This window comes from Patagioenas fasciata, chromosome 12 (assembly GCF_037038585.1).
Source record: "Patagioenas fasciata isolate bPatFas1 chromosome 12, bPatFas1.hap1, whole genome shotgun sequence".
Lineage (NCBI taxonomy): Eukaryota > Metazoa > Chordata > Aves > Columbiformes > Columbidae > Patagioenas > Patagioenas fasciata.
In genome coordinates this window covers 13,289,749-13,314,999 of record NC_092531.1, presented here as the reverse complement: position 1 = coordinate 13,314,999, position 25,251 = coordinate 13,289,749, and the positions used below count along the sequence as shown (strand labels likewise).

General features: G+C 63.3%; 3 protein-coding genes and 1 pseudogene across 11 annotated transcripts in view; 2 read left to right on the top strand and 2 right to left on the bottom strand.

Annotated features, from left to right (window-relative positions):
* The first annotated feature begins 962 nt into the window (after positions 1-962).
* Positions 963-3,194, top strand: LOC136106898 (uncharacterized; annotated as a pseudogene).
* Positions 2,940-11,982, bottom strand: ANPEP (alanyl aminopeptidase, membrane). 4 transcript variants are annotated; one of them, XM_065847768.2, is made up of 22 exons: positions 11,877-11,975; positions 11,633-11,714; positions 7,914-8,822; positions 7,664-7,809; positions 7,444-7,580; positions 7,238-7,364; positions 6,977-7,131; positions 6,790-6,903; positions 6,498-6,641; positions 6,337-6,402; positions 6,128-6,193; positions 5,822-5,994; positions 5,654-5,733; positions 5,385-5,518; positions 5,228-5,283; positions 4,966-5,113; positions 4,747-4,838; positions 4,463-4,573; positions 4,204-4,371; positions 3,991-4,131; positions 3,743-3,824; positions 2,940-3,484 (listed from the first exon to the last, which is right to left on the bottom strand). In XM_065847768.2, the coding sequence occupies exons 3-22, from the start codon at positions 8,507-8,509 to the stop codon at positions 3,320-3,322; spliced, it is 2,901 nt and encodes a 966-aa protein (XP_065703840.1). In that variant the 5' UTR covers positions 8,510-8,822; positions 11,633-11,714; positions 11,877-11,975; the 3' UTR covers positions 2,940-3,319. The 4 variants fall into 4 exon arrangements, with proteins under 4 accessions (XP_065703840.1, XP_071670014.1, XP_065703836.1 ...); XM_071813913.1 differs by lacking the exon at positions 11,633-11,714 and having other exon boundaries at positions 11,877-11,982; XM_065847764.2 differs by having other exon boundaries at positions 11,633-11,967.
* A 1,051-nt stretch (positions 11,983-13,033) lies between these two features.
* Positions 13,034-23,794, bottom strand: AP3S2 (adaptor related protein complex 3 subunit sigma 2). 4 transcript variants are annotated; one of them, XM_071813910.1, is made up of 6 exons: positions 23,642-23,794; positions 20,108-20,199; positions 19,888-19,999; positions 17,569-17,640; positions 14,220-14,330; positions 13,034-13,741 (listed from the first exon to the last, which is right to left on the bottom strand). In XM_071813910.1, exons 1-6 carry the CDS (start codon positions 23,777-23,779, stop codon positions 13,613-13,615), a joined length of 654 nt encoding a protein of 217 aa, XP_071670011.1. In that variant the 5' UTR covers positions 23,780-23,794; the 3' UTR covers positions 13,034-13,612. The 4 variants fall into 4 exon arrangements, with proteins under 4 accessions (XP_071670011.1, XP_071670012.1, XP_065703381.1 ...); XM_071813911.1 differs by having other exon boundaries at positions 14,220-14,327; XM_065847309.2 differs by lacking the exon at positions 23,642-23,794 and adding an exon at positions 20,401-20,991.
* ZNF710 (zinc finger protein 710) overlaps positions 23,403-25,251 on the top strand; it is a 22,705-nt gene continuing 20,856 nt past the window's right edge. For all 3 annotated transcript variants that reach the window (XM_065847305.2, XM_071813909.1, XM_071813908.1), the window contains exon 1: positions 23,403-23,561. The gene's annotated coding sequence lies outside the window, so the exon portion shown is untranslated. The remainder of the gene's footprint in view (positions 23,562-25,251) is intronic.

Sequence of the window (25,251 nt, the reverse complement as noted above, 5' to 3'; positions counted from 1 at the left end):
CCCGGGTAATGAGTTCTGCGGCCCTGCTGGGCAGCCGCTTCCCACCTCCCTCTGTATTTAGACAAGTGCTGGAGAGCGGCTGGGCCATGACAGTGCTGGCCATGGGGTCAGAGCCCTCTCTGGGGAAAGCCTACAGCCCCTCACTCCTCAGGGGAGATGGAGTCCCCCACATCACGCCTGTCCATGTTCGTGGAGGATGGGCACAGGGCATGGCGAGGATGTGGCAAGGGCACTGGGTGAGCTGCAGGGCCTCCTGACCATGCCTCTGGCCAAAGCCCTCCCCAGATCACTGGTGCCTGGCTTGGATCCATCCCCCCAGAGCAGCCGTGCATCCCACAGGGTCAGGGAGACCAAGGCAGCATGGCTGAGTGCAAAGACATCACCCAGGAGGGGAGCACACGGGCCCCACCGCTGCTGCTCCAGGCTGGCTGCTGCATCCCCTCATATCCCTGCCCCTCGGAGAGCTGGTTGGAGCTGGAAGCACATCCGTGACAGCTGGGAGCTGTGCAGAGGGCAGGGAAGGTGTGGGGACACCGCTGGGTGATAGGGCTCAGGGTCCCGACACTGGAAGGTCATGTCCCCGCTGTCCCCACAGAGCCCCGGCCTGGCAGAGCCACCAGGGAGGGCAATGTGGGTGCTGGCAGGGCTGGTGGGTGCATTAGCATCTCTCATGGCCGTGTGAATTGGTCCCTGCACACTTCCCAGCACCAGGCAGCGCCAATTAAGGGCCAGAGGAGTCAGAACTGACACATCTGCAAATGGGCCTGGCATTCCCAGGCTCCCAGCCGGCCCCAGCCCAGCTCTGTATGTTTTGACACCTCCAGGTGGTCACAAAGGTGTCACCTCACCCCCCCTGGCCCTGCATAAAGCTGCCTGGGCACCCCCAGACACAGGCAGCAGAGCAGATCCAAACCATGGCTGGACCCCCAGCCCCACTCCTACCCCAGGGCTTCCATTCCCTAATGGGCTGTGACCTGCTCTGGGACCAGGACAGGACCCTCGCCAACGCCTCTTCTCCAACCCCTTCTGTGAAACCCCCTGGCATGTCCCCATGCCCCCCTTGGGGTCGGTTGCCATGGGCTGGGGACCAGCGGGATGGTGGGGCTGAGGTGGGGCAGTGCAGAGGGCAAGGGGGGCCATGACAGAGCGCCAGCAAGCGGGAGAAGCTGCGGATGCGGCGGCTGGCACAGGCGCTGCTGCAGCTGCGGCATTACCTGCCGCCTGCGCTGGCACCCGCAGGGCAGAGCCTGACCAAGATCGAGACCCTGCGCCTCGCCATACGCTACATCGCCCACCTCTCGGCCCTGCTGGGGCTCAGTGAGGAGGTGCTGGCCCGGCGGCGGGGGACGGCCCCCCAGAACTGTCCTCTCTGACCTCGGGTCCTGGGGTGCTGCCAGCTCCCAGCCCTCTGCCTGCACCCACTGGCCCTGGCCCCGCAGGATGCTTCGGCCTCCGGCAATGTGGGCTGGGGGTCACCTCCCACAGCAGGGACACCCCTGGAGCTGCACAGGGCTTCTGACATGGGGCCAGAGGTCTGGGGGTTGTCCCCGTACATCCCTGGGATGGAGACTCCCTCGGAGCTGCACAGGAACCCCGGCTCCATCTTGGGGTCCTGGCCATCACCACCCCACAGCCTCAGAGCTGTGACCCTGCTGGAGCCCCCCTGGAGATGCAACACAGCCATAGGCACCAGGACAGCTTCTTCCTGCTGCCTGGAGCCTGCAGCCCCCCCCCAGCCTCCTGGGGCAGGAGTGACGGACACCGGAACCCCGGAGACCCCCATACGCTGCTCCCAGCTGCCTGCACGCTGCCAGGTACTCGCAGCCCTCTCCCCAGCTCGGGCCCTGCTCCTGCCCCCACCATCCTCACAGGCAGCAGGGCTGGTGGATCCTGGGGACAGGCAGGATGGGATGGGGTGGATGGTCCCCAGGGGGTGTGGGCAGGGTTGCACCAGCAAAGCCACCTGCCTGCCATGGCTGGGGTGTCTGCATGGGCTGGGGGCACAGTGCGATGGTGCTGAGTCAGGGAGCCAGCCTGGGCATGGGGTGGGGGTCAGGGGACCCCCATGGCCGCTTACCTGACACAGCATTTTCTGCACAGCTCAGCAGCCCACCACCCCCAGACAGGCTTGTCTCCCTGGCCACCCATGAAGCCCCCATCCCGCCCAGCTGCACCCCAGCACAGCACTGAGGGTGGTGGAGCTGATCCTGCACCCCCAGCCAGCACAGGGGATAGTGGTGTGGCCATGGCACAGAGCCACACAGGAGGGGACTGGGGGAGGGGACCTCATTAAAGCTACTGTGCACTGCTGCACCCCTGCACTCGTTACTGCAGGACCCCGCTCACTGCACCCTGACTTGTTACTGCAGAGCCCCCCTTGCTGCACCCTGGGCCTGGGCACCCACACACACAGCCAGGAGCTGCCTGTGGGCCAGGGGCTTGCTGCCCCCTCCAAGCCCACTCCACAGCTCAGAGATGTTCCCAGAGCTGGGGTGACAGAGGGACCCACCAGCCGGAGTGTTCCCCAGCCCCACTGACAGGAAGGGCAGCTCCCACCCACCTGTCAAGTCCCAAGCCATCCCTGTGTTCAAACCATCCAGCTCTGTCCCTTCAGGGACCTGGGACCATGTGGGGACATCCTGGTCCCAGGGTGGTGGGGACCCCTGGGCACTGCACGGGGGCGGGGCCCAGCAGGAGAGCTTGCACACAGCTGTCAGACGAAAGGGCCGGGGAGCTGGCGTCAACAAATCCCCCAGAGCCACTTAGCACCAGACTTCTAATGGCCTGAGGTGCTCTGCGTCCCCAGCCCCCTCCCCATGCCCACCACAGGGTCCCAGGCACCTCCTGCCAAGGCCCCAGTGCAGTCCCCCACACCAGCCCCACAGAGCCGGCACATGCCCCGTGCCCCCGTACGTGCCCTCTGTTCCCAGCATCCAGCATCGTGGGCGAACGCTGCCATGCAGCCTTTATTGACCCCAGGCCTCGCAGTAGCCCATGGGGCCCAGCGCTGTCCTGGGCAGCCAAGGGCAGCAGGAGACCCCAGCAGCCCAAAGCCCCCTGTCCCCCCTCACTGCCCATCATACAGGCACCAGGCCCTGCCCGCGGGCAGCAGCCCCTGCCCCTCAGCAGCAGCGGAGGACCCCCAGCTGGCCCAAGGAGAGCGTTTGGGGCTGGGGGCTGAGAGGATGGAGTGAGCAGAGGTGGGGAGTGGGTGGGGGTCCAGCCCAGCAGCGGGGCAGGGGCTCTGGGAGCTTTGGGCTGAGTCCCGCTGGCCCAGCGCCACGCCAGGAGGAGAGTGGGCGGTGGCCAGGGCACAGGGTTAGCTGCGTGTGGTCGCAGTCGCGCTCTGGAACCAGGCCAGCACCGTCGCCTGGTTCTCCTTCACCCAGTTGATGTTGGTGCGGGTCCTCTCCAGCGCCTGCTCCAGTGCCCGTGTTCCTGACCCGAACCCGATGTCCTGGTTCTCTGCCTTGAACTGCTCCAGCTGCCAGGGAGAAGAGGGGCTGGAGCAGGTGTGGGGTGCCCCGGCAGCCCCCAGCAGCCCCCAACAGCCCCTGTCAGCCCAGAACAGGAACAGAAGCTGCCCAGACCCCTGGGCACATGAGGGGCAGGGGCAGGAGCCCCTCCCAGGGGCTGCTGGCTGAGGGCAGGTTGCCAGGTGCCAGCAACGCAGAGCTGTGTCCCTGTTCCTGGTGGGGCTGAGGTGCCTGGTCCCACAGACCCTGTCAGGGTCCAGCCTCACCTGCTGCAGCTCATACTCCGTGGAAAACCGCTGGGTCACTGCTAAGATCAGCCGGGAGAAGGAGAAGGAACCGCCCCCATACCTGGGGGAGCAGGGGGACAGCTGAGCTGGGGGCCCTGGGCACAGCAGTACTGGTAGCCATGGCTGCCCCGACCCCACACGGCCAGGGGAAGGGACACAGGGGCACAGGTGGACAGGGGATGCTGCTCACCCCAGCCTGCCCCCCCAGCCCCCTGTATGGTGCTCACTGGCTGAAGAGCGTCCTCCAGTTGCCACGGATGAAGTCCCAGGCCAGGGGCTGCCCCACCACGTTGCTGGCAATGCTGTTGATGGTGGAGGTGGCATCCTGCCTGCGGATCTTGCTGGGGTCCACGGTGTACTGCAGGTACCTGGGGGGACAGCGTCGGGTGAGGGGACAGCCGAGACAGAGCCACAGCACCCGCCCAGGACCCCACACCCACCGGTTGAGGATCCAGGGGTGGGGGCTGCAGGTGAGAGCCGTGCGGAGCTTGTCGGCCTCAGACACGACGGTGGCCTCTTGGAACCGGTCCCAGATGAAGTCCCAGGCCTCCTCCCCGCCCGTGGCCACCATGCTGCAGTAGATGGAGGAGCGCAGGTTTGGGGGGACCCTGCGGGAGAGAAGAGATGGCTCAGCTGGGAGCCCCATGTTGTGCCCTGCCCAGCTGCCCGCTGTGGCATCGGGGCACCCTGCGGACTCACGGGTTGCTGGTGACATTGTTCTTCCAGTCGTTGAAATACCCAGTGGCCAGTTGCTGGCACTCGGCGATACCGTAGGAGCAGGCTGTGCTGATGGCATTGATCTCATTGTACCTGGGGGGACAGGGCTGTGCTGGGGACCAGCTCACAGCAGCTGGGCATCAACCGGAGAGTGCTGGGCCTCCAGCAGGGCCATGCCTGCTCCCCAGTGCACATTGGGGTGATGGTCCCAGTGTGGTTAGGGACACCCTCAGGGTCCAGCCCATCCCCAGGGCCGCAGCACTCACTGGTCCATCAGGCCACTGGGTCTGGTGGCCCAGTCATTGGTGATGTTCTTGTAGTAGCTGAAGAGGGGCGTCACCTGTTGCTTTATGTATTTCTGGGGGCAGGAAGACAGTCAGTGCCGTGGCATCGGCAGCAGCCCCTCTAGTTCTGGGTGCAGACCCAGCCCCTCGGCCCCGTTCCCCCTGCCAAGCGGCAGGACCCGCTGTGGTGGCACCACTCACTGTCATCACCCCGAAGACCTCGCTGCGGTCAAACATCAGCTGGAAGTACTCGAGGTTGTTTAGTGCTGCCTGCCAGGGCATGTACTCTGTCTCCTGGCTCAGGAACCGTGTGGTGTCCAAGGCCAAGGTCACGTTGACATACTTGGCCCTGCGAGGGGTGAGGTCAGTGTCAGTCCCATGCCCCGCAGCGCTGCCCACTCCCAGGGCACCCACCCTGCCAGTCCCCTCACCCTGGCACGCATTGGGCAGTGGCACGGCTCACCTGGCCAGGTTAAAGGTGTCATCAATGATCTGAGCACGGTTGATCACGGGGATGGCCTGGGGAGGGCAGAGTGGGCATCTCAGGGCAGCCCCAAGTGGGGTGTCTGGGTGCAGGGGGTGTGTGGGTCCGTAGGGGGACCCTGGCCAGCCCCGTGTACCTGGGGGTCTCTGGAGAGCTGCTCAAGGAGCTGGTCCCAGTTCTCCTGGTTGTAGTTGACACGGAAGTACCCGCTGACGTTGAGGTTCAGCAGGAGCCAGTTGGAGCTGCTCACCCTGAACTGCTCGTTGGTTGCTGGGAAGGGAAGAGGATGGTCGGCCACAGCCACCCCTGCACCTACTCCTCCCACCAGGGCCCCCCTGGGGGACCCTGATCTCTGTGGGTCAGGGGAAGTAGCAGCGGGACCCCCACTCCCAGGGTGCACCATACCTGAGTCTTCGGTCAGCCAGTACCTGTCAGTGCCAACATTCTCACTTGTCTTCCAGGTGATGGGGACGATCCACGTGTAGCTGTGCCAGGGACAGGCAGGCAGTTGGACCATCCCTCGCCCCTAGCCCCCCCAGCCCCGCGCCACCAACAGCCCCCTGCCCCACTCACTTGAAGACAGAGGGTCTCTGCACCTCGGACGTGGGGTCCAGCAGGAAGTGTTTCTGGGTGACAGTGCCAGTGCTGGTGTTGACAGTCACCACAGGGAAGCCCATCTGCAGCGTCCAGCGGTCCATGATGTTGCTGATGGTGTCGGGCAGCGAGACGTTGTTCTTCCTGACAGCCTGCAGGGAGAGCAGTGCCACAGTCAGCAGTGCCAGGGCGGCCACATGGCCCCTTGTTCCGCTGGCAGTCCCCCAAGCCGGGGCAGCAGTGGGGAAGGGGTTGGGCTGGGGGGAGCAGCCAGCCTCCTCCTACCTCTTGCAAATGCACCCAAAGGTCTCTGTAGATGGTGTTTCCATAGGCGAAGGTGTGGAGGTAGGACTGCAGGAGAGCAGCAGGAGAGATGGGTGGGCAGGGGCAGGGCCGGCATGCAAGACATCTGCAGAGCACCCGTGGGGGGCCTTGCCACAGGCCACCCCACCCACACTGGAGCTCAGTGCCCCCTGGCACTGGCAGGGCCTCACCTGCAGCCCCTCCTTGAACACGTCCTCAGTGAGGAAGTCAGAGAGCATCCGCAGCACCGACGCTCCCTACGGAGATGGCAGATGAGAGGGGCACCCCACAGCCCACCTCCTGTCCTGGGACCCCCACCTGGTCCCTGTGCACCTTCAGCTCACACACTCACCTTGCTGTAGGCGATGGTGTCGAAGACCTCACTGATCTCAGCCGGGGTGTTGATCTCATCCTCGTCGAAAGAGAGCGGGTGGGAGGTGGTCAGGGCATCTGTCGCCATCACCGTGTACACCTCGTTCAGCACCATCAGGTCTTTCTGCGGTGGGAGCACCAACACCCACCTCAGCCCTGCGCAAGCCATCCTGGCAGCAGGGGCAACCCTGAGGGTGCAGGGGTGGAGGGGGCGTCCGCGTTCCCTGCCCACACCCCTTGCCCACACTGCTGCCTGCTGGTCCCCCACTCACAATGCTCCAGGACGTCTCAGCCGAGTCGGCACCCAGGTACTCCACGTAGGAGGCGAATCCCTCATTCAGCCACAGGTCATTCCACCACTGCAGTGTCACCAGGTTCCCAAACCACTGCAGGGGGAACACAGCATCATGTCAGCCCAGTTCAGCTGGTTGCGGGGCAAGCAGTGGGCACGGCGGGTACCTGGTGGGCCAGCTCATGGGCAATGACGGTCACCACCCGCTCCTTGTTGCCAATGGAGGAATAGGTGTTGTCATAGAGCAGCGCGTTCTCCCGGTAGGTCACCAGCCCCCAGTTCTCCATCGCACCCGCGTTGAAGTCAGGGAGGCCAACCTGGTCTGGAGATGGAGGGGTCCCGTTGATGTGCCGCTGCCGGGGTGCTGGGCTGGTCCCCCCCACAGCTGGTGGCTCCAGCCAGCGCCCCGGGCACCCTGCAGCACCCACCGGACTTGGGTAGTGGGTACGCTGTGTTGTAGTGCCTCTCAAAGAACTTGAGGATGGGGCCGGTGACCTGGAGTGCGTACTCGCCCTGGCCCTCAGCAATGGCCTCGGGGCGGCCCCAGATGCGGATCTAGAGGGGCAGACATGGGGCTCAGGCACTGCCTGGGCTCAGACCCCCGGGCGGGGGGGTTCCCCCAGCCCCAGCCTACCAGCACGTTCTCTGAGGTGTTGTGCACGTAGGTGAACTGGCTGACGATGAAGGCCAGCAGGTAGGTGGACATTTTGGGGGTGGTCTCAAACTCTGTGACATTCCACATCTCCCCGTCGATCTCCTGCTGCCAGGTGCCTGTGGGGAGCGGAGGGAGGGTGGTGACCCTGGAGCCCCGCCGGGCTCCCAGGCCCCCCCGGGGCTCCCTCTGCCCCACTCACTCCTGGGGGGCATGTTGGAAATGGCCTGGTGATCAGATGGGTGGATCAGCGTCACCGTGAAGTTGGCTTTCATGGCTGGCTCATCGAAGCAGGGGAAGGCTTTCCGTGCGTCAGTCGCCTGCATCTGTGTGGTTGCCACCACCCTCCTGCCAGCAAACCCTGTCATTGCCGGGGGTTCTTCTGGGGGTAGCACCCCTGGGTCCCTCCGCTCACCAGCCCCATGCCCCCCAGGCCTGTGCCCTCCACCCACCTCACACCCAATTCATCCTCGTATTCACTGCGGTAAAAGCCGGCCAGGTCATCAGCCAGCTCCCCCGTGAAGCTGCTGACAAGGCGGTAGCGCTGGCCCTCCTGCAGCGGGGCCTCCAGCTGCACCACCAGGTACTGGGTGGTGGTCTCCAGCCAGGTCCTGGTGATGGAGGGCACGTTGGAGTTGTCCAGCGCCTGCAGTGAGGTGAGGAAGGCTCCCTGCTGCGTGTAGTTCAGCTTGTTGCTGTGGATGAGGATCAGGTTGGTGGCTTCCACGCAGAGGAAGACCACACTGCTGTTGCCCTTGAAGATGTACGTGCTGTTGTCCTTGGGCTTCAGGAAGGGCTGCAGGGTCACCTCGTAGGACTCTGGCATCAGTGTCGTTGGCAGCCTCCACCGGTTCCAGGGCTCAGCGGGGCCAGTGGTGGCAGCCGTGGTGGTGGCAGCCGTGGTGGTAGGGGTGTCGGCAGTGTCAGTCACCTTGTTCCTCTCCCGGGCATACACCACCGAGAGCGCAATGATGGTGGCCACAGCGCCCACACCCAGCACGATGGTCACGATGCCCGCGCTCTTGCTGATGAAGAAGCCAGCGGCCATGGCAGGGCTGCAGGAGCGTGGCTCACGGAGGACGTGCTGCCCACTGGCACGGCTTTTAGCCTCTCGCTCCCACAAGGTTTATTAGTCCAAGTTAATGGGTGAAGTATTAAACGACCATGAGGCCCGGGGTGGCACCGGCCCCTGGGATGAGCTTTCCACGCACCCGCCTCCTGGCCTTGCACGAGCACTAAGACTCGGTGCCACTGCAGCACAGGACAAGACCAGCAGCTTGAGATTGCACCATCGGGACGGGGAGCGCAGGAGCAGGCACTGGCTGAGGGTCCCGACGTCCCTCCTGAGCACCAGCCTGGCCCTGCAGAAGGAGGGACAGAGTGGGTGGTCACAGCCAGGTTGCAGAGGGTCCGGGCAGTGTGGTGCAGCCGGGGCCGTGCTGCGGAGGAACCCGCCCTGCCCGCAGCCCTCTCAAAGTCCAGGGTTGCATCACCCCACTCGCACCCCAGGTCAAACTCCGGAGCCCCTGAGCCCAGCCCAGGTGGGCAGGTGCCCAATGCCACCATCCCGGGCTCCCAGCAGCCTGCACAGGCCATGGGCCATGGGCAACACTCGCCCTCCCACCAGCTACAGCCCGGGAGAGCCAGGGCCCAGGGCTGGAAGAGGGGGTCCCACAGCCCAGAGCCCCTGCAGGGGCCTGGCTGCAGGCAAGCAAACACGTGGGGCTCGGGGTGCAGGGCAGGGGCACGCACTGCTCCAGAGCTGTCTGACCGGGCAGGGGGAGCAGCCCAAGACCCCAGCTGTGCGGGTCACCCCAGGAACTCTGCCAGAGGCTTCTCCAGGCTGGGGGGCAGAGCAGGCACAGCAGACAGCCAGGGAGCCAAGTCCCGTGTGGGGCAGTGTGGGGAGAGGAGGCGCTACACCTTGTCCTGGGAACAGAAACTCCTTGTTCCAACTCTCCCACAGGTGACGTGGGCAGGACCTGCTGGGAACCCCAGCTCTGGGGGAGGGAGAACCTGGCACAAGGCTGAGCGGTGTCCTCAGGGAACTGTGCCCTGTTTACCCACACCCAGCTGTACCTGCTGGTGTCACCACACTGGCAGATCAGCCCCGGGATGCTGCTGTGTCCCCAGGCACCCCTGCCCTGCAGAGCCCGGCTGTCACCATGGCCTGGCCGGCCACCACTGTGCGCAGGGTTGTGGCACAGCCACACTCTGCCCTGCTCCCTGCCCATGTCTTGGCTGAAGGCACAGAGTTTGGGGAACGGCTGGGACAGCTCCCCAGGAAGGGGGCCACAGCCAGCCAGGGGGATGCTGGGCACGCCGCGTGTCCCCATCACATGCACACTGTGCCCCAGTCAGCGCTGGCCCCACACACAGACCCCTTGGGCACAGCATGTGGCATCACCCCAGCTCAGCCCCGCACACGCTGCTCCCCCGGTAGCACCAGCCAGTCCCCATGTCCTCCTGTGAGCCCCCGCCCCAGCTGCTCACAGCCCCCCCATGTCACCCGCACACCCTCCCCAGCACAGGCAGGGTTCTGCACCCCCCTGCACAGACTCCCCCCAGGGAGCACTCGCAGATGGCACACACGCATTCCCATGTCCCACACACAGGCGCCCAGGGCACAGGTGGAGAGGGACATGCAACTCCCTTGAAGTTGTGGCCCCGCACATCCCATCACCCCACACACCCCGGAGCCCTCCATAACCTCATGCACCCCCACAGGCCCCCAAACCCCATCACATACGGGCTCTATAACCCCCATGCATGAGTCCTACAGCCCTGAACACACAAGCCCGTGGACCCACTGCCGACCCCCACAGCACCCGCACAGCCCGTCCCCACTCGGATCCCCAGGACCTCAGTCTCAGGGTCTGGGCAGCGCCCCCCACTCACCTTCCTGCGCTCAGTTGCACGGAGAGAGGGGCAGCAGGGCTTCTACCCACCTCGTCCCCAGCAAGGCACCCTGCCTGCGCCCTGCCTGCACTCGGCTCCGGGCGCCTCAGCTCCTCAGCCACCAGCGGGAGGAAAGTTTCCTCCTAAAGCTGCAGGGGAAGGAACCCGAACCTCCCCCCTTAACCCCTGGGCTGCTGGCCGGCCGGGGCTGCTGGGGCATGGCTAGGGGGGCCAGGGCAGTGGGGGGAACGGGGGGTCCGGCCCCAGCACAGTGCAGGGCCAGGGTCAGGGGTCTCTGCTGGGGAAGATGCCTCCAGTCCTCTGGGGCTGCGGGACCCCCCTCACCTCTGCTGGGAGGCGTTAGGGGTGTGCACCAGAAACTGACACAGCCTGGGGACTGTGGTGCCTTGTTGCTGAGGCCAAATTGACCCCGTTCGCCCAGCCCCTACACCCCAGAGCCCCCCCGGGGTCCTGCTGGGGGGTCCCCTCCCTCACACCTCGCCCCTTGGCCAGCACGCTCAGCCAGGGCGGTGGCAGGGAAGGGGACAAGCCATCATGCAGCAGCAGCCAAGCCAGGCTGTGCCCCCTCACCAGAGCACCCCCACACACACCGGGAGTAGTGTCCATGCTTGGGGGTGCCCCACCCAGCCCCCCGCACCCCCTGCCCTGGTAGCACTGGGCTCAGAGCCGTCCCGGTCCCTGTGGGCAGCCCGGTTCTGCAGTGGGGGCACGCAGGGTTTGAGGAGTGCAGCACCCCAGGGCACCAGGCCCCAGATCTGCCCATTTGGGAGCAGCTTGGCACAGCAGGCGTGGGGCCAGGCCCTGGGCTTGGCAGGGCAAACACTTGTCCCCTGCGGCAGGTACCTGCGTGGGGTCGGGCCAGAGCCAGGCGCCACTACGTGCTCCCCCCACGCTGCCGGGAAGGGGGCCCTGGAGCTGGGGGTCACAATCCCATGAGCAAGCCTTGGCTGAGCTGCGTGAAATCCAGCACCTGGCGGTGCCAAATCACAGCCTGGCTGGGCCGGGCACAGGGGCCACAGCTGGGTCACCAGCCCCAGCCACATCTCCCGTGTCCAAACACACAGGCAGCTGGGGCAGGGGAGCAGAGCCCTGGGCAGCCCCTGCCCTCTGTGTCCCCCAGCTTGCCTCAGGATGTGGAGAGGCTGGTGACCCAGCTGTGGCCCCCGGGACACACAAACCAGGGCCAGCGCCGGGTGTGCCGCACCCTGCCCTGGGCAGGAATGCTGCTGCCCGCAGCAGGGTCAGCTCTCACCTCAGTGCGGTCTCCTCTCTTCCTCTGTGGGGCACCCAGGCTCCTGTCCCAGGCAGGATGCAGGGTCCTGGCAGGCAGGACGCTGTCCCCAAGAAGCCTGGGTTGGCAGGGCCACCTCAGCCTCGGGGCAGACTCCAAACAGTCCTGTGGCCACACGGGCCAGGGCTGCAGCCCTGGGTGGGAAATGGGGAAATCTCTGCCTGATTTTGCAGTGGCAGGGGACGGGGAGCAGCTGGGGACTCACCCTGCCCAGTGCTGTCCTCAGCCTCCTGCAGAGCCGGTTGCCGGCAGGATGTGGGCCGGGGACAGAGCTGGAGCCGTTACCGGAGGCAGCCGTGCACAAACATCTCCTCGCTGCAGAGGAAGCACGTGTGGCTGGACACATCCTGCACCAGGGACTGCCGTGCCACCAGGGCTGCCTGCACCAGCCCAACTCCCAGCACCCCCGTGTTCCCGGATGCAGCAGAGCAGGACACTGGCACCACGCCACACTCCTCACTGTGGGGCAAGCCAGAGTTTTCCCCTCTGACCATCTCAGCACCTGCCAGACTCTGCGTCCCAGCCCAGGACAGACCCAGGGCACCGCTCACGTGCTGCCCCACCGCACTGCTCTGGCAGCCAGGAGGAGGAGGTGGCTGGCAGAGAAGCAGCAGCAGGTTGCCCAGCTGCTTGACCTCCGCCAACCGCTGGTCATGGCTCATGGCCAGCTGCAGAAGGGTTAAGCTGCAGGGAGGGGAGACAGCAGGAAAATTCCTTCCAGGCAGAGTCACGGTTTCCCTGCCAGGGGAAGGGGAGGCAGAGCCTCAGAGTGCAGCTGGAGGGAAGGAGGGGAGGGGGTTCCAAGGTTGGTGGCCAGATGGAGCCGTGGTGGAGCCCAGGGCAACAGCTCAAGGAGCCCCACAGCGCAGGGACCTCAGTGTCTGGCCATCCCGTCACCATGCTCACTCAGACCCCTCCAGGACCTGCCCCCTGCCCCCAGGGCTTTGGGGACCCCAGCCCCACAACCCCCACATGCGTTGCCATGCCATACACAGCTGCCGTGAGCACAGAGAAGGGATGCTCAGTGGCAGGAATGCAGGAGAGCTGGCAGGGGGACAGTGGGCACCCGCAGGTTGCAGACTGGTGACCCTGCCCTGAAAGGCCCAGAGCAGTTGACATTGCTAATCACAGCCCAAGTGGGGCCATCATGCTCCCTCCTGCCTGCCTGGGGAGGCCAGAGTGCAGGTAGGGACCTGCCCCAGAGCCCACACTGAGCAGCTGCAGGACCTCTCCATTTCCCACCCCTATGAAGCAGCCTGGGCTCCAGCCTCACCAGCCGAGACCCCCCACTGTGCAGTGTCCCCCAGCCCCTCCCAATGCTCCCCCCAGGGCCAGGCCAGCAGCACCCACAGCAGACACAGGTTCAGACGATGGTTTATTAGGACATAGGGACCCACCAGCCTGGTCCCTGCCTGGCTCTGAGCTCGCAGCAGCTCGCACGAGCAGCCCCAGCCTCGTGGGTCCCCACCCCAGCCTGGGGTGCCAGAGCCGGGGCAGGCGCAGGGACGCGGGCACGGGACAGCCCAGCCCCGGGAGGCTGAGGAGAGGACAAGCCACTGCTCCGACGAGAGCCACCAGCTACAGGTGCATTTCCACATTCCAAGAAGTGCTGGGAGAGGCAGGACGTGGCTCTTCCCCCCACAGCGAGGGGAGAGGCTGCACACCCAGGGGGAGGGGGGGACAAAAGGCCACCCGTGTTGTGGGGACACCAGAACAGAGCCCAGGCCCAAGGGGATGGCTAGGCGGGCAGCACCACCGCGCTCCCACTGAGCCCTGTTGCCCTCCCCACTGCTGCAGCCAGCCCGGCCCCTCCAGGACCCCAGACCCACCGTGTGCCGCAGGGACAAAGGCCTGGCCAGGGAGCCCCGCAGAGCCCAGCGCTTAGCCCCAGCCAGCCCCGGCCATGGCCAGCAGGCGAGGGCAGCCCCCACTGCGGGATGTTCACATGAACTGCGACAGGTTGGGCACTTTGATGTTGATGTCTCCAATGTTGATGTTGCGGGGGATCTCAGGCAGGTTGATGTTCTTCACAGCTGACACGGCACGGGAAGGAGCAGCCGAGAGGCCTCCCTGCCAACAGGAGGGACAGTGACCAGAGACCCCGGCCCCCCACCCCGCAGCACCCCTGCTCCCAGCTCAGCCCCACGCTTTGCCGCAGGAGCATCCCTGAACCGAGCCTGCCCTGGGCTGCTCTGCCTCCCGAGCCCCCGGCTGTGTTCCCCCGCACAGCTCAGGGGAGCAGCTCCCACACCCCTCCCAGCCCGCTGATGGACCCAGCCTATCAATAGCAGGACAGGGAGTGTCGGGGACACCGTGGTGTGTCCCTGCTCCATCTTCACAGCAGCACAAACAGGGGCAATAAACCTTTCCATGCTTCGGGTTATTAACCTTGATGGAACAGCTATTTCCATGCTCGGGCTGCTCCCTATGCTCCCAAAACATCCCCAGCCCCCTCCCGAAGGACTCAAACAGAGATTGGGGACACCCTAGACACGGCACCCCGGAGAACCCAGGCCTCTGTGGGGACAGCTGCGGCATTGCCACTCACCTCCGCCTTCTCCAGCTTGCTCTGCGCTTCCACCTGCGCCACGATCTCATTCATGTTGGTCTCCAGCACCATCCCGCCAATCACCACCTCCTGCAGGATGTGGTGGACCTGCTAGGGAACAGGAGCGGTGAACCCATGAACCCAGCCCCGTTCACCGCACAGCAGCTGGGGAACCGCCTCGGGGCTGGAATTTCCCCAAAAGACCCAAAATCCAAGCCCATCTCCACCTCAGCCCACCAGCCCTGGCAGCGGGAGGCCACAGTCCTCAGTGTGGGGATCCAGCAACCCCAGTTACTGCTTGTACCTCTGCTCTAGAGGGCACCAGCCAGTGGGGCCAGGGCAAATGTCACCTGCCAGAGCCACCGTGCAGCCCCCAGAGAGCCCAGGTCACACACACTGCTGGCTCAGCCTAGCCGGGCCACCTCGACACCTCCACTCAGCCCAACTTCTTCACTTTCTCTCAGGGAAGACAGGACTGCGACACACACACAAGAAGCACCGAACTGCTGAGAGCCTGCTGGGGTCTGGGGCTGACATGGCGCAGCGAGCTGCTCCCTCCTGCAGCCTTAGCCAGGGGAAGCGACACCCCCAGCGTGGCACAGGAAGGGCCAGTCATGGTTTGCAAAGCAGTAAAACAAGGGCAGCCCTGTGCCAGGCTGTGCAGCACCCCCGGCCCTGCCGCCCAGCACCAGCTCCTGCAGTGTCAGCAGCTCCCTGCAACCGTCCTGCACAGATAATGCGTTTATGGGTTTCTGGTTACTTCTGTGAAATAGGCTGTTACTAGAAGATGGTTAAGTTATTATATTGTTTTATGGCCTCATGAGGGCACGTTGAACTTGTAAACGCTGTGGGAAACGCTGCCAGGGCAATGCTGTGAAAAATAAAGCACGCCAGAGAACGTGCTGGAAACCCAGCTTTGTGTGTAGGGTGACCATGACATCCCACAGGGCTCCTCGGTCCCGTCCTGCTCTGACAGCAGCAGCGTGTGCGGGACCAGCACCACATGGGGATGCAGCACCGTCCTGGCACCCCACAGTGCTGGAACTGCTGTCACCAGTGTCCCCAGTGCAGCCCTGGACACCACACCAGCCACAGCTCTCACACCAGGGGAGTATCTAGGCTGCAGGAAACATTCTTCCTTCAAGATCTGGCTTCAGCCCAAGTTGGACCAAGACCAAGAAGGCAGAAATCCCAAGCAAGCTTTGTTTTGCAAAAAGAAACACAGCACTTCCCGAATGGACCATGTCCTCTCTGGGACCTTGCAGCTGCCCAGCAGAACTCAACGTTCTCTGAGATACAAAGCACAAGCAGGGGCTGCAAGAGCCTCCTCTGAGCCCTCCTGGCTCCAGCCTCCCCTTGTGAAAGAGGGATCCCAGCAGCTCTTCCACAGCTGACAGCCTGACAGCACTGGTGTCACTAATGCCTGAGAACCACAGACTCGACAGCCCCATCCAGCTGCTCGCAGCAGGAGCAGGGACCCAAAACCCCCAGCAGCTCCGACTTCATGGACTCTGTGCTGCACACAAGCACAAGGTGCATCTTAAGGCAAGAACAGAAAATCCCAGGACCCAGACAAGGCTGCACCCAAATCCCAGCCAGAGCCCGCTGGGGTCAGGGTGTTCACAGCCAGAGTGTCCGCTTGGCAAACTCCCACCTCCCGCTGACCTTGGCCTCGTTCCTCCTGTTCTCCTCGGGAGGTCCCCAGCACTGCAGTCGCTGTGCCAGTGCGGGGGCAGCACCATGCTCAGCTCGGCCCGCGGCACAGCCGAGTCCTGGGGCAGAGCCCCACAGGAGCATTGCGGCACAGACAGCCCTGCCCTGGCAGCAAGGGGACAGAATGGGGACAACAAGACACCCCAGGGACAGCAGGACACCCTGGGGGTTGCAGCACCCCCCACAACACAGCCCAGCTCGTGGGAGCACAGTCATCCAACATGAGCACATCTGGGGAATAAATACACGGCAAACACGGAAAGAGAGAGGGAAGGACCAGCTGATAGTGGCCAAGGACTGAAGTCAAGGACGGGAAGCAGCAGGAGCGCAGGATGGGAAGCAAACCCACCAGAGAGGCTCGGGGTACCCGAGCCCAGGGGCTCCCCGGCCGGAACCCCTCCCGGCTCCAAGCCCACTGAACCCCTCAACTGACAGGAGAGCTCAGAGCCGGGGCAACCCCGCTGCTGCTGGCAAACCCACCAGTGACACGGGGACCTCCCCTGCCTGGGGGCTGCAGGGATCACGGTCACACCACAGAACCAGTAGCTGAGAGCATCTCCTGGTCCAGATGTGACCTGAGCGGCTGCCACTGCGCTCCCCACAGGTTCTTCTTCCTTCGACTTCCTCCTGCCTCTCCTTTTGCCCACTTTGATAAGAATGCTTTGTTGATGAGATAATCAGTTGTAACGTTTCTGAAAGTTTACCACCAGGTAAATTATGAAATCAAATTGTTACTTAGGCAGTTGCTGGTACATCCAGCTGATCCAGATCACCTTCTAAGAAGATTTGCTAACTGCATTTTTCTGCCAGAGTTCATAAGTTGGAATTGCCAACCGCAAGGGAACATTTTGCAGCCTTATGTTTTCCCATTCCTCTTTTTGTTGGCATGCTTTGTCTTCAACAAAGCAAGAAAACCCTTATCAACAGCAACACAAGTCCAGCACTTAAGCAGCACAAGTCAGCTGAGTCTCTCCTTTCTCCAAGCTCAGTCCTGGCTATCTTCACCCCATCTAGGAGATGATCAAAGAGGAATTTCCACCCAGAAACTCTGTCCAGCTAAAGAGGAAGCATTAAAGGCTGTGGCTCAAACTGTAGTTTACTAAACAATTTGTGTTCCAAACACTGCCATTGTTCCTCTTTTTTCCTGCAGCTCTAGTGAAACGTCCCCAGGACTCCCAAGAGGTCCCAGGGCACAGAGAGGCAAACGCCTGACATAGCACCACAGCCCACTTGGCTCCACTGCACCAGCTGGAGAGCCCCAGCACGGATCCCTGTCACTCAGCCGCACGGTCACCCAGCATTGGTGGCAGCCACCAGCCCACCCCGTCACTGTGCCATGGCTGAGAGCAGCCCCCCGCAGCAATGGAGTGAGCAGCGGGTGCTGGAGCCAGAGTCCTCATGGAGGGACGTCACAGAGCCCAGCATCACACCTCCTGGGGACAGGACTGAGCAGCTTGAGAAGACCCCACACTGACAACGTCCCTGCCCAGGACTCCATCCCCTCCCCAAAAAGTGACCATGAACACACCAACCGCCCCTCTGAAAAGCTCCTGAGCTCGAGGCGCACAGGCTGTGGAGAGCAGAGCGCAGGGGACAGTGGTGCTGGCCTGAGCAGCACACAGAGCCCACAACCCACCTTGTCCATGTGGAAGATGAGGTCCAGCTCGCAGACATTCTCAAAACACTTGTCCAGCGTCTCCACGAACACCTGGGGTGCAGGAGGGAAGGTCAGTGCAGGAGACCATGGTGAGATGCTTCCCACACAGCCCCACAGGCACAGAAACCTGCAGCCTCAACCACCCACTGTGACCCGGGCTGTGACACCAGAGGGGACAAAACCTGCTCAGCAACCCCAGCTCCCTCCAGGCAGGGATGTTCCCAGGGCACACACTGGCAGACCCATGGCACCCAAACATTTCTGGGGGAAATCCCGGGTGTGGGTGTCCTGATCCACTGCAATGCGGGGACAACGGCTGGTCACCATGTCCTGGGCAGGGCTGACCGAACAGCCTGAAAGGGGCCAAGTTTCAGGAATGGTGTGAGCACAGAGCAGGTGACTGAGCAGGGCAGGCGGCTCCTGCCAGCTCTGTGCTGACACTCACAGAATGTCCTAGGTTGGAATGAAACCACAAGGATGATTGAGTCCAACCCCTCTCCCTGCATGTGACAACCCCAAAATTTACACTATGTGTCTGAGGGTGTTGTCCGGTCTCTTCTTGAACACTGACTGTCAGCTGGATTTACCAAAGGTCCCATCACAAATCCACAATTTTTAACACCATTTTCAACACAATTTTTTTGAAAACAATTTTTAAAATGCACTTGTAGTTTTGGGCCCTTCACACCAAGAAAGCTCTTGAGGTGCTGGAGTGAGTTGAGAGAAGAGAACAGAGCTGGTGAGGGGCTGGAGCACAAGTGTGATGGGAGCGGCTGAGGGACCTAGGGGGTTCAGCTGGAGAACAGGAGCTGAGGGGAGACCTTCTGATCTCTGAACTGCCTGAAAGGAGCTTGGAGCCAGGGGGGTCCGGCTCTGCTCCCCAGGAACAAGAGCCAGGACCAGAAGCAATGGCCTCAAGTTGTGCCAGGGGAGGTTGAGGTTGGATCTGGGGAACAATTTCTTCCCTGAAGGTCTGTCGGGCATTGGAACAGGCTGCCCAGGGCAGTGGTGGAGTCACCATCCCTGGAGGGGTTGAACCCACGCAGAGATGAGGCTCTTAAGGACACAGTTTAGTGATGGCCTTGGCAGTGCTAGATTAACACTTTGTTTGCAGATGACACCAAACTGAGCAGGGAGGTGGGCATGTCAGAAGGGACAGACACCCCACCTGAACAGCAAACCTGCAGGAAGGACCAGACAGACTGGAAGAGCAGGTGATAAGAATCTTGTGAAGTTCAGCAAGGACACATGCAAGGTCCTCCACCTGGGAAAACACAACCCAGGAGTGCAGCATAGGCTGGGATCTGGGCAGCTCTGGGGAAGGGACCTGGGGGACAAGCAGCTCCACGAGCAACCAGGGTGCTGCTGCTGTGGGAAAGGCCAAGGGGAAACTGGGCTGCAGCAGCAACGGCATCCACAGAGAAAGGGCATTATCCCACTCTGCTCAGTGTTTGTCAGGCCACAGCTGGAATTTTGTGCTAGGTTTTGGTCCCTGCTGTGCAAAACAGATGTGGATGGGCTGAAGAGGAAACAGGGAAGGGTCACAGAGATGATCCAATGATGGGGCAGCCGCAATGTGAGGAAAGTCTGAGAGACCTGGGCTTGTTCAGCCTTGAGACAGGAGACCTCAGCACCATGTTCGGTATTTCAAGGGTGGCTACAAAGAAGCTGGAGACTCCCTTTGTACAAGGAGTCACATGGAAAAGACGAGGGGTGATGGTACAAGTTACTGCTGGGGAAGCTCCAACTGGACACAAAAGCAAAATTGTTCACAACAAGAACAATCAGCCATTGGAATAATACCCCCAGGGAAGCTGTGGGCTCTCCAACATGAGATACTTTAGGACTCAGCTGGGCAGGGGGCTGGGCCAGCTTGGCCTAGACCAGGCTTGTGCCAAGGAAGGCTGGACTAGATGAGGCCCCTTCCCACCTGGTGTCCTACGGTTCCATGATTAACAGTTGTACTCGGTAATCTTAAGGGTCTTTTCCAACCTAAATGACTCTGTAATTCTGTTTTTTAAAGACATTAATTCAGATTGACTTCCCTTGCTCCTTCCAGGTGGAGGAGCTGTGCATCGGCTAACGCGCAGACAGCTCCCGCTCCCCATCACAGCCCCGAACCGCTCCTCAGTCACTGTCAGAAGAGCCAGTACAGAGATGCCACAGACACAACATGCACCCCAAAGGCTTGGGGCTGGGTCACCCAGCAAGGACTGCGCTTTGGGGGATGGTGCCTCCCCAGCAGCACAGGGCTGAGCGAGCGGTCGTCCCCAGGCAGGAACCCCCGCACAGACCCACCTGGATGAGGTCCAGGATGCCCAGCTCACTCTCTGAGGAGTCCACACAGAACACGAAATACAGTGTGGCGTAGTGCCGATATATCAGCTTGTAGTCCGAGCCACCAAACAGGCTGTGGAGACACAGGGAGAGATGAAGAGCTGTGGAGGGACAAGGAGACAGCCCCGTGGGGGACAATGGCACAGCCCCACACGGACGCCGATGGGAGGGCAGGGGTTACCTGCCGCACTCCAGGAAGTTGCAGATGTGGTCGTCCCGCTTCAGCACCAGGTGGAAGGTCTCTCGAATGATCTGCTGCTGGACCTCCTCCGCCTGCCGGGGGGCAAGAGCAGGCACCCATGGGCCCAGGGCCGCTGCTGTCTGCACTGCCCCGAGGGACACCGTGCGCTGGCAGCACCGGTCCCCAGCACCAGGGCACAGCCGCGGGGATTAACCCGGCCACGGGACACCCCGAGGGACCGGGACGGGGCTCCCCGCTCCCCACCGGCCCCGCCCCACAGCCCCGGCCCGCACCAGGTGCTGGTAGAAGCGGACGAGCCGCGGCTTCCCGTGGTTGTTAAACACCAGGATGGCGTTGATCATCCCGGCGGCGGGCCAGGCCGGGGGCACAACCGGGGCCGCCACTGCCGCAGCCTCCGCGCAGGAAACCCCTCGCCTGCCCCGGAAACGCGGCGGCGGGCGGTGCTCGGGGCGGCCCCCGGGGCCCGGTGGGCTGAGCCCGGGCGGCAGCGCCGGGAAACCGTGCGGCCCGGAGCAGCCGGGACCCGGCAGAAGCCAACGCGCAGCGCCGGGGCTCGGGACCGGGGGAAGGGGCACGTTCAGAGCCGCCCTCGGGCGGTGTCCGGGCGCGGACGCAGCCGCTCTCCCACCGCCAAGGCCCGGAGCTCCCGGGGCCGGGCTGCTGCACCGGGGCCTGTGCCGCGCTCTCCGGGACAGCGACAGCCACCGTGGCAGACAGGAGATGCGGCAGACGTTCCTCGCGGCCCGCAACGGGGCAGGACACAGGCAGGTCTGGAGCCGGGCTGCCGCTGTCCCTGCTGCTGGTCCTGCCCGCAACGCGCTGCCGACACCCCCTCCGGCTCCGGCTCCGCCACCGCGCCCTTGCCCCCCTGCGCCGCCAGGGGGAGCTCCAGCCCCAGAGCGACGGCAGCCGCACGGTGCCACACCGCGGCGGAGCGCGAGGGCGTGCGCGCGGGAGAGCGGAGCCGCTCAGCGGCAGGCCACGCCCTCTCTTAAAGCGCCACCACCTGTATCGGCAGAGGCTCTTGTGCGGGCTTAAAGGCCACCGGCAGGGCCTGCAGTGAGGCTGGAGCAGAGCCTGCTCTGGCGGGGCTGCTGCCCCCGGCACCAGTAGGGCCGTTCTGAGGCTCTGGCTACCCCCCCTGCAGCCTCAGCCCCACTCGCTGCTTATTCCTGGGGAGCAGAGCCTGACCCCCCCGTGGCTCCAAGCTCCTTTCAGGTAGTTCAGAGATCAGGTCTCCCCTCAACTCCTGTTCTCCAGCCTGAACCCCCCAGGTCCCTCAGCTGTCCCCCAGCACACTTGTGCTCCAGCCCCTGAGCTCCCAGGTCCCACCTCATCAGGCAGCTAGTGAGCTGCACTCCACATGGCCTCCTGCTGCAGCGACACTGCAAAGGACAAGGGACACCAGGGTGGGGCCTCTGTTGAGCTGGGGGGGACCCAGAGCCAGGACCCACGTACATCAGGGGATGAGGGGATCCATGAGTGTACAATCCGGAGCAGGGATTGGCTCGGCCTCCAATCTAGGGCAGGGATTGGCTTGGCCCCCAATCCAGGACAGTGACTGGCTCAGTTTCCAATCCAGGGCAGGGATTGGCTCAGCCTCCAATCCAGGGCGGCGATTGGCTCCATCTGCAATCCAGGACAGTGACCAGCTCGGTCTCCCATCTGGGGCAAGGATTGGGTCAGCCTCCAATCCGGTACAGCGATTAGCGGGGTGTCCAATCAAGGACAGCAATTGGCTGGGCTTCAAATTGGGGACAGCAATTGGCTGGGCTTCCAATCAGAAACAGCGATTGGCTGGGTGTTCAATCCGGGACAGCGATTGGCTCGGTCTCCAATCCGGGACAGAGATTCTCTGGGTGTCACCTCTGCCACCTCTGATTGGCTGAGACCTGTACACGCTTTCTGATCCTCTGCTGCAAGGCGCTGTGGGTGCTCCTGGCCCGCGGCGCTGATTGGCTGAGAAGGCTGCAGCCTCGTGTCTCCTCATTCTGATTGGCTGCAGTGGGCGGTCGGGTCTGCTCCACATGCTTCCCCTGGCCCCGGCCCCCCAGCGGCCCTGGAACACCCGGGGCACCCACGGGAACTGGAGTAACTGTCCCTTCCTGATCCTGGAGCATCAGCAGGTCTTTGCACAGGTGCCCAGCACAGCACCCGGGCTGCAAGGTGGGTAAAGAAAGGCTGGTTTGGGTGAAGGTTCCCCCAGCCAGGCCCTGGCCGGGGCAGCAGGAGATGTCAGAGGTGCTGGGGCTGTGGCCCAGCTGCCAGCATGCAATGGGCACAGGAGGCCACAAGCACCTGCAGCTGGAACGGTGCGAGATCCATTTTCACCCAAGAACACAACCCCTGGAAAGGAGAAGTGTGTCTGCCAGACAAAGGACTACGTTTCAGACAAACTGCGGTGACTGGTGTGCCCAGCTCCACCGGCTTCCACAGTGGTGGGAACCTCCTGATGCAGCAGCTGAATCTCAAACACCTCCATGAGGAGCAGACCCTCATCCTCCTCTTGACGGGGCAAGAGCTCCTTCCCCTGTCTGCAGCCAAGAGAGACTTGGCAGTTGCCAACCGCTCCCCTGACCACACCATGTTCTGGCCCTTGTCCCATTTGGGGACCTGCCACCTTCTGCCACCACAGCCCCATCCTGCCAGCCCCTGCAGGACCTTGGCCTTCCCTGCTGGTTGTAGCTTCCCTGAGGGGTTAAACAGCATCTCCCCACCACAAGGCCTTCAGATCCCTGGATCTTCCCAAATTCTGCTCGTCCCTTTCTTTTTGGGGAAGGGGGGCTGTGCCACCAGCTGGTTTAACATGACTCCCATGAGGTTTCTGGGGAGGGCAGCAATGCCCAGCAGCCAACAGGGAACATGGGGTCCCATCACCCACCTTGTGGCCACGGCTCCTTGGGGCTCTGTGTCACCCCCCTGAGCACCCCTCTATGGGGTAAACTCCCCCAAAAAGAAGGGATAGTCATCCTCAGCATAAAATAAACCCTGAGATCGGGGGTCCTGGATGGTCACCATGGAGGAGATGCTGCATGGGGCTGGTGCAGGGTTGGGCTGACCGCAACCACCCAGCCTGACCACGCACCGGCCCCGCACAGCGAAGGGGGTTCCCCATCAGACACCCCCATCCCTGCTACCATCAGACAAGCCGCGCCCCGCAGCTTTGTTCCGCGGTACTGAGGGCGGACCCGGCTCCGGGGGATGAGCGAGCTGGAAAGGACGGGGCGGGGGGGATTTCAGTGCTCGGGAAACTTGGTGGGGGGGACGCGGGGGCACGGCGGGGAGATAAAGGGCGGCCGAGTTAGGAGGAGCTGTTTTGCATCCCTTCACGTCAGCCCTGCCTCATTCCCTCCTTCTTCCTTCCTGCGCACCCAGCGCCGGGCCCGGAGCCGCCGCCGCCCCGCGCCCTGCGGAGCCGCCGCGGGAGCGCACGGTGAGTCCCCACCGCCGGGCTCCCACTCGCCCCTCACCTCCTCCACCGAGGGGACCCGCCGGGCCGCAGCCGGGAGTTACCGGTGCGCCGCCGTCTCCTCTTTCCCTTCCACCTTCCCCTCGCGACGGAGACGGGAGCGATGGCGGCGGGAGGCGGGGGGGGCGGGGGGGCCCGGGGGCGGCAGTGCCCGCTCCGCACGTGGGGCCGTCTCCCCCCATTCCCTGCCGACAAGTTTCCCCGTGGCCGCTCGCAAACTTTCTCCGCCATGGCGGGGCCGGTGAAGTTGCGGGGAGGGCGGCCCGGCCCGGCCCCGGGGTCGGTACCTGTTGCGGGAGGGAGCGGCACCCTCGGGCCGGGCGGCGTGGGGGCTCCGGGGGGTGGCAGGGCGGGGGGTCCGCGAAGGGAACGCCCGGGGGTGGGATGGCCGGAGGGGAGGGGGCGGGCTGGGGATCGGAGCGGTTGCCGAGCAGCCTCCGGGGTTGCCCGCACCCGGCGTATCCTTTCCCCGGAGCGGTCGCGGGGGCTGGGACAGGACCGGGACGGGGGCGAAAGCCGGGGGTCCCCCACGGGCCGCACCCGAAGTTTGGGGACAGTTTGCGGGCGCTCGGCAGCGGCCTGGCGGTGGCTGTCCCGGGTGTGCAAGTCCGGATTTACAGCGACAGAGGGAAAGGGCCACGGGAGGGCTGAAATGAACGGGGTGGGTGACTTTGTGGGGCCTAGGCTATCCGGTCCGACGTCGCGCTTTCTGTCACAGAGGTGCCCCCGACCTCCTGGTGTCAGGAACCCACGATGGCTCCACGGGAGGATCTCGGTTTGGGAGTCAGGCCAGGGTCTGCTTTGTCTCCTGCTCCCCTGCTAGGGACAGCAGCTCATCCTTGTTTGTACAGCCCTTTGATAGCTCCCTGTTAATCAACAGGATGCAGTGGTTAAATTAGTTATAATTAATTAATTAGTCAATCATTAGTAGTTTCTTTGTAAGCAGCCTGTGTGGGCAGAGGAGGGGGAGTGATGAAGGGTGGCATCCTGGAGCCCACCCTCCCTCCAGGTCTGCACCCAAACTGCGCTGGGCTGCCAGACTGGGCTCCGTGGCTTCTCCCATTGCAGATTCAAACCAGCCTCATGAAGCTGAATATTCAGCAGTTCCAGCAAACATGGTTTCAGTCTGATTTGTGCAGGCTGACCAGACTGGCCGCAGCCTTGGTACGAATGTGTCTCAGGTTGGAGGGAGACCCCGGGCCACAATTTCAAGGGAGTGGCAATAGGGACACTCATGCCAGTGTCCCCTTTGGAGCTCCTGGGGGTGACCGAGTCCTGATGGGTGACTGGGGGATGCAGCTATGGCAGCAAACACTGTTTCAGCAGCAGGATGGCAAGACATCCTGTTCACACCCCTGGGTGACATCGTCCCCACCATGGGGTCAGGGACATCCTCCTCCCAAGAGCGACCATGAGCACGGCCCAGGTAACGCCCTGGCAGGGCCAAGCTGCTCTCCTGCTGGCTTCCATTAATGCCCTCCTTGAACAGTGATCACATTATAGCCCTATAAAATGGGAAATTAGATCACAGTAACTTGAGCTGTGCTGCACACCATTCTCAGCCTAAACTTGGGAGGTGACTCTGGGGATCAGATGTGGATACCTGCGATGGAGGGAGTGGGCACATCTTCCATGGTACCTGAGGAATGTGTCT

Coding starts and splice junctions, on each gene's coding strand:
- AP3S2 (XM_071813910.1), bottom strand. CDS start 23,779: ATGGGGGGAGACGGCCCCACGTGCGGAGCGGGCACTGCCGCCCCCGGG. Junction 20,200..23,641: donor GAGGAGACGGCGGCGCACCG/GTAACTCCCGGC, acceptor GCCCCCCGGCAG/GCGGAGGAGGTCCAGCAGCA. Junction 20,000..20,107: donor AACTTCCTGGAGTGCGGCAG/GTAACCCCTGCC, acceptor GTGTCTCCACAG/CCTGTTTGGTGGCTCGGACT.
- ANPEP (XM_071813913.1), bottom strand. CDS start 8,509: ATGGCCGCTGGCTTCTTCATCAGCAAGAGCGCGGGCATCGTGACCATC. Junction 5,734..5,821: donor CAGAGACCCTCTGTCTTCAA/GTGAGTGGGGCA, acceptor TCCCTGGCACAG/CTACACGTGGATCGTCCCCA. Junction 4,372..4,462: donor AACAATGTCACCAGCAACCC/GTGAGTCCGCAG, acceptor TCTCTCCCGCAG/GGTCCCCCCAAACCTGCGCT.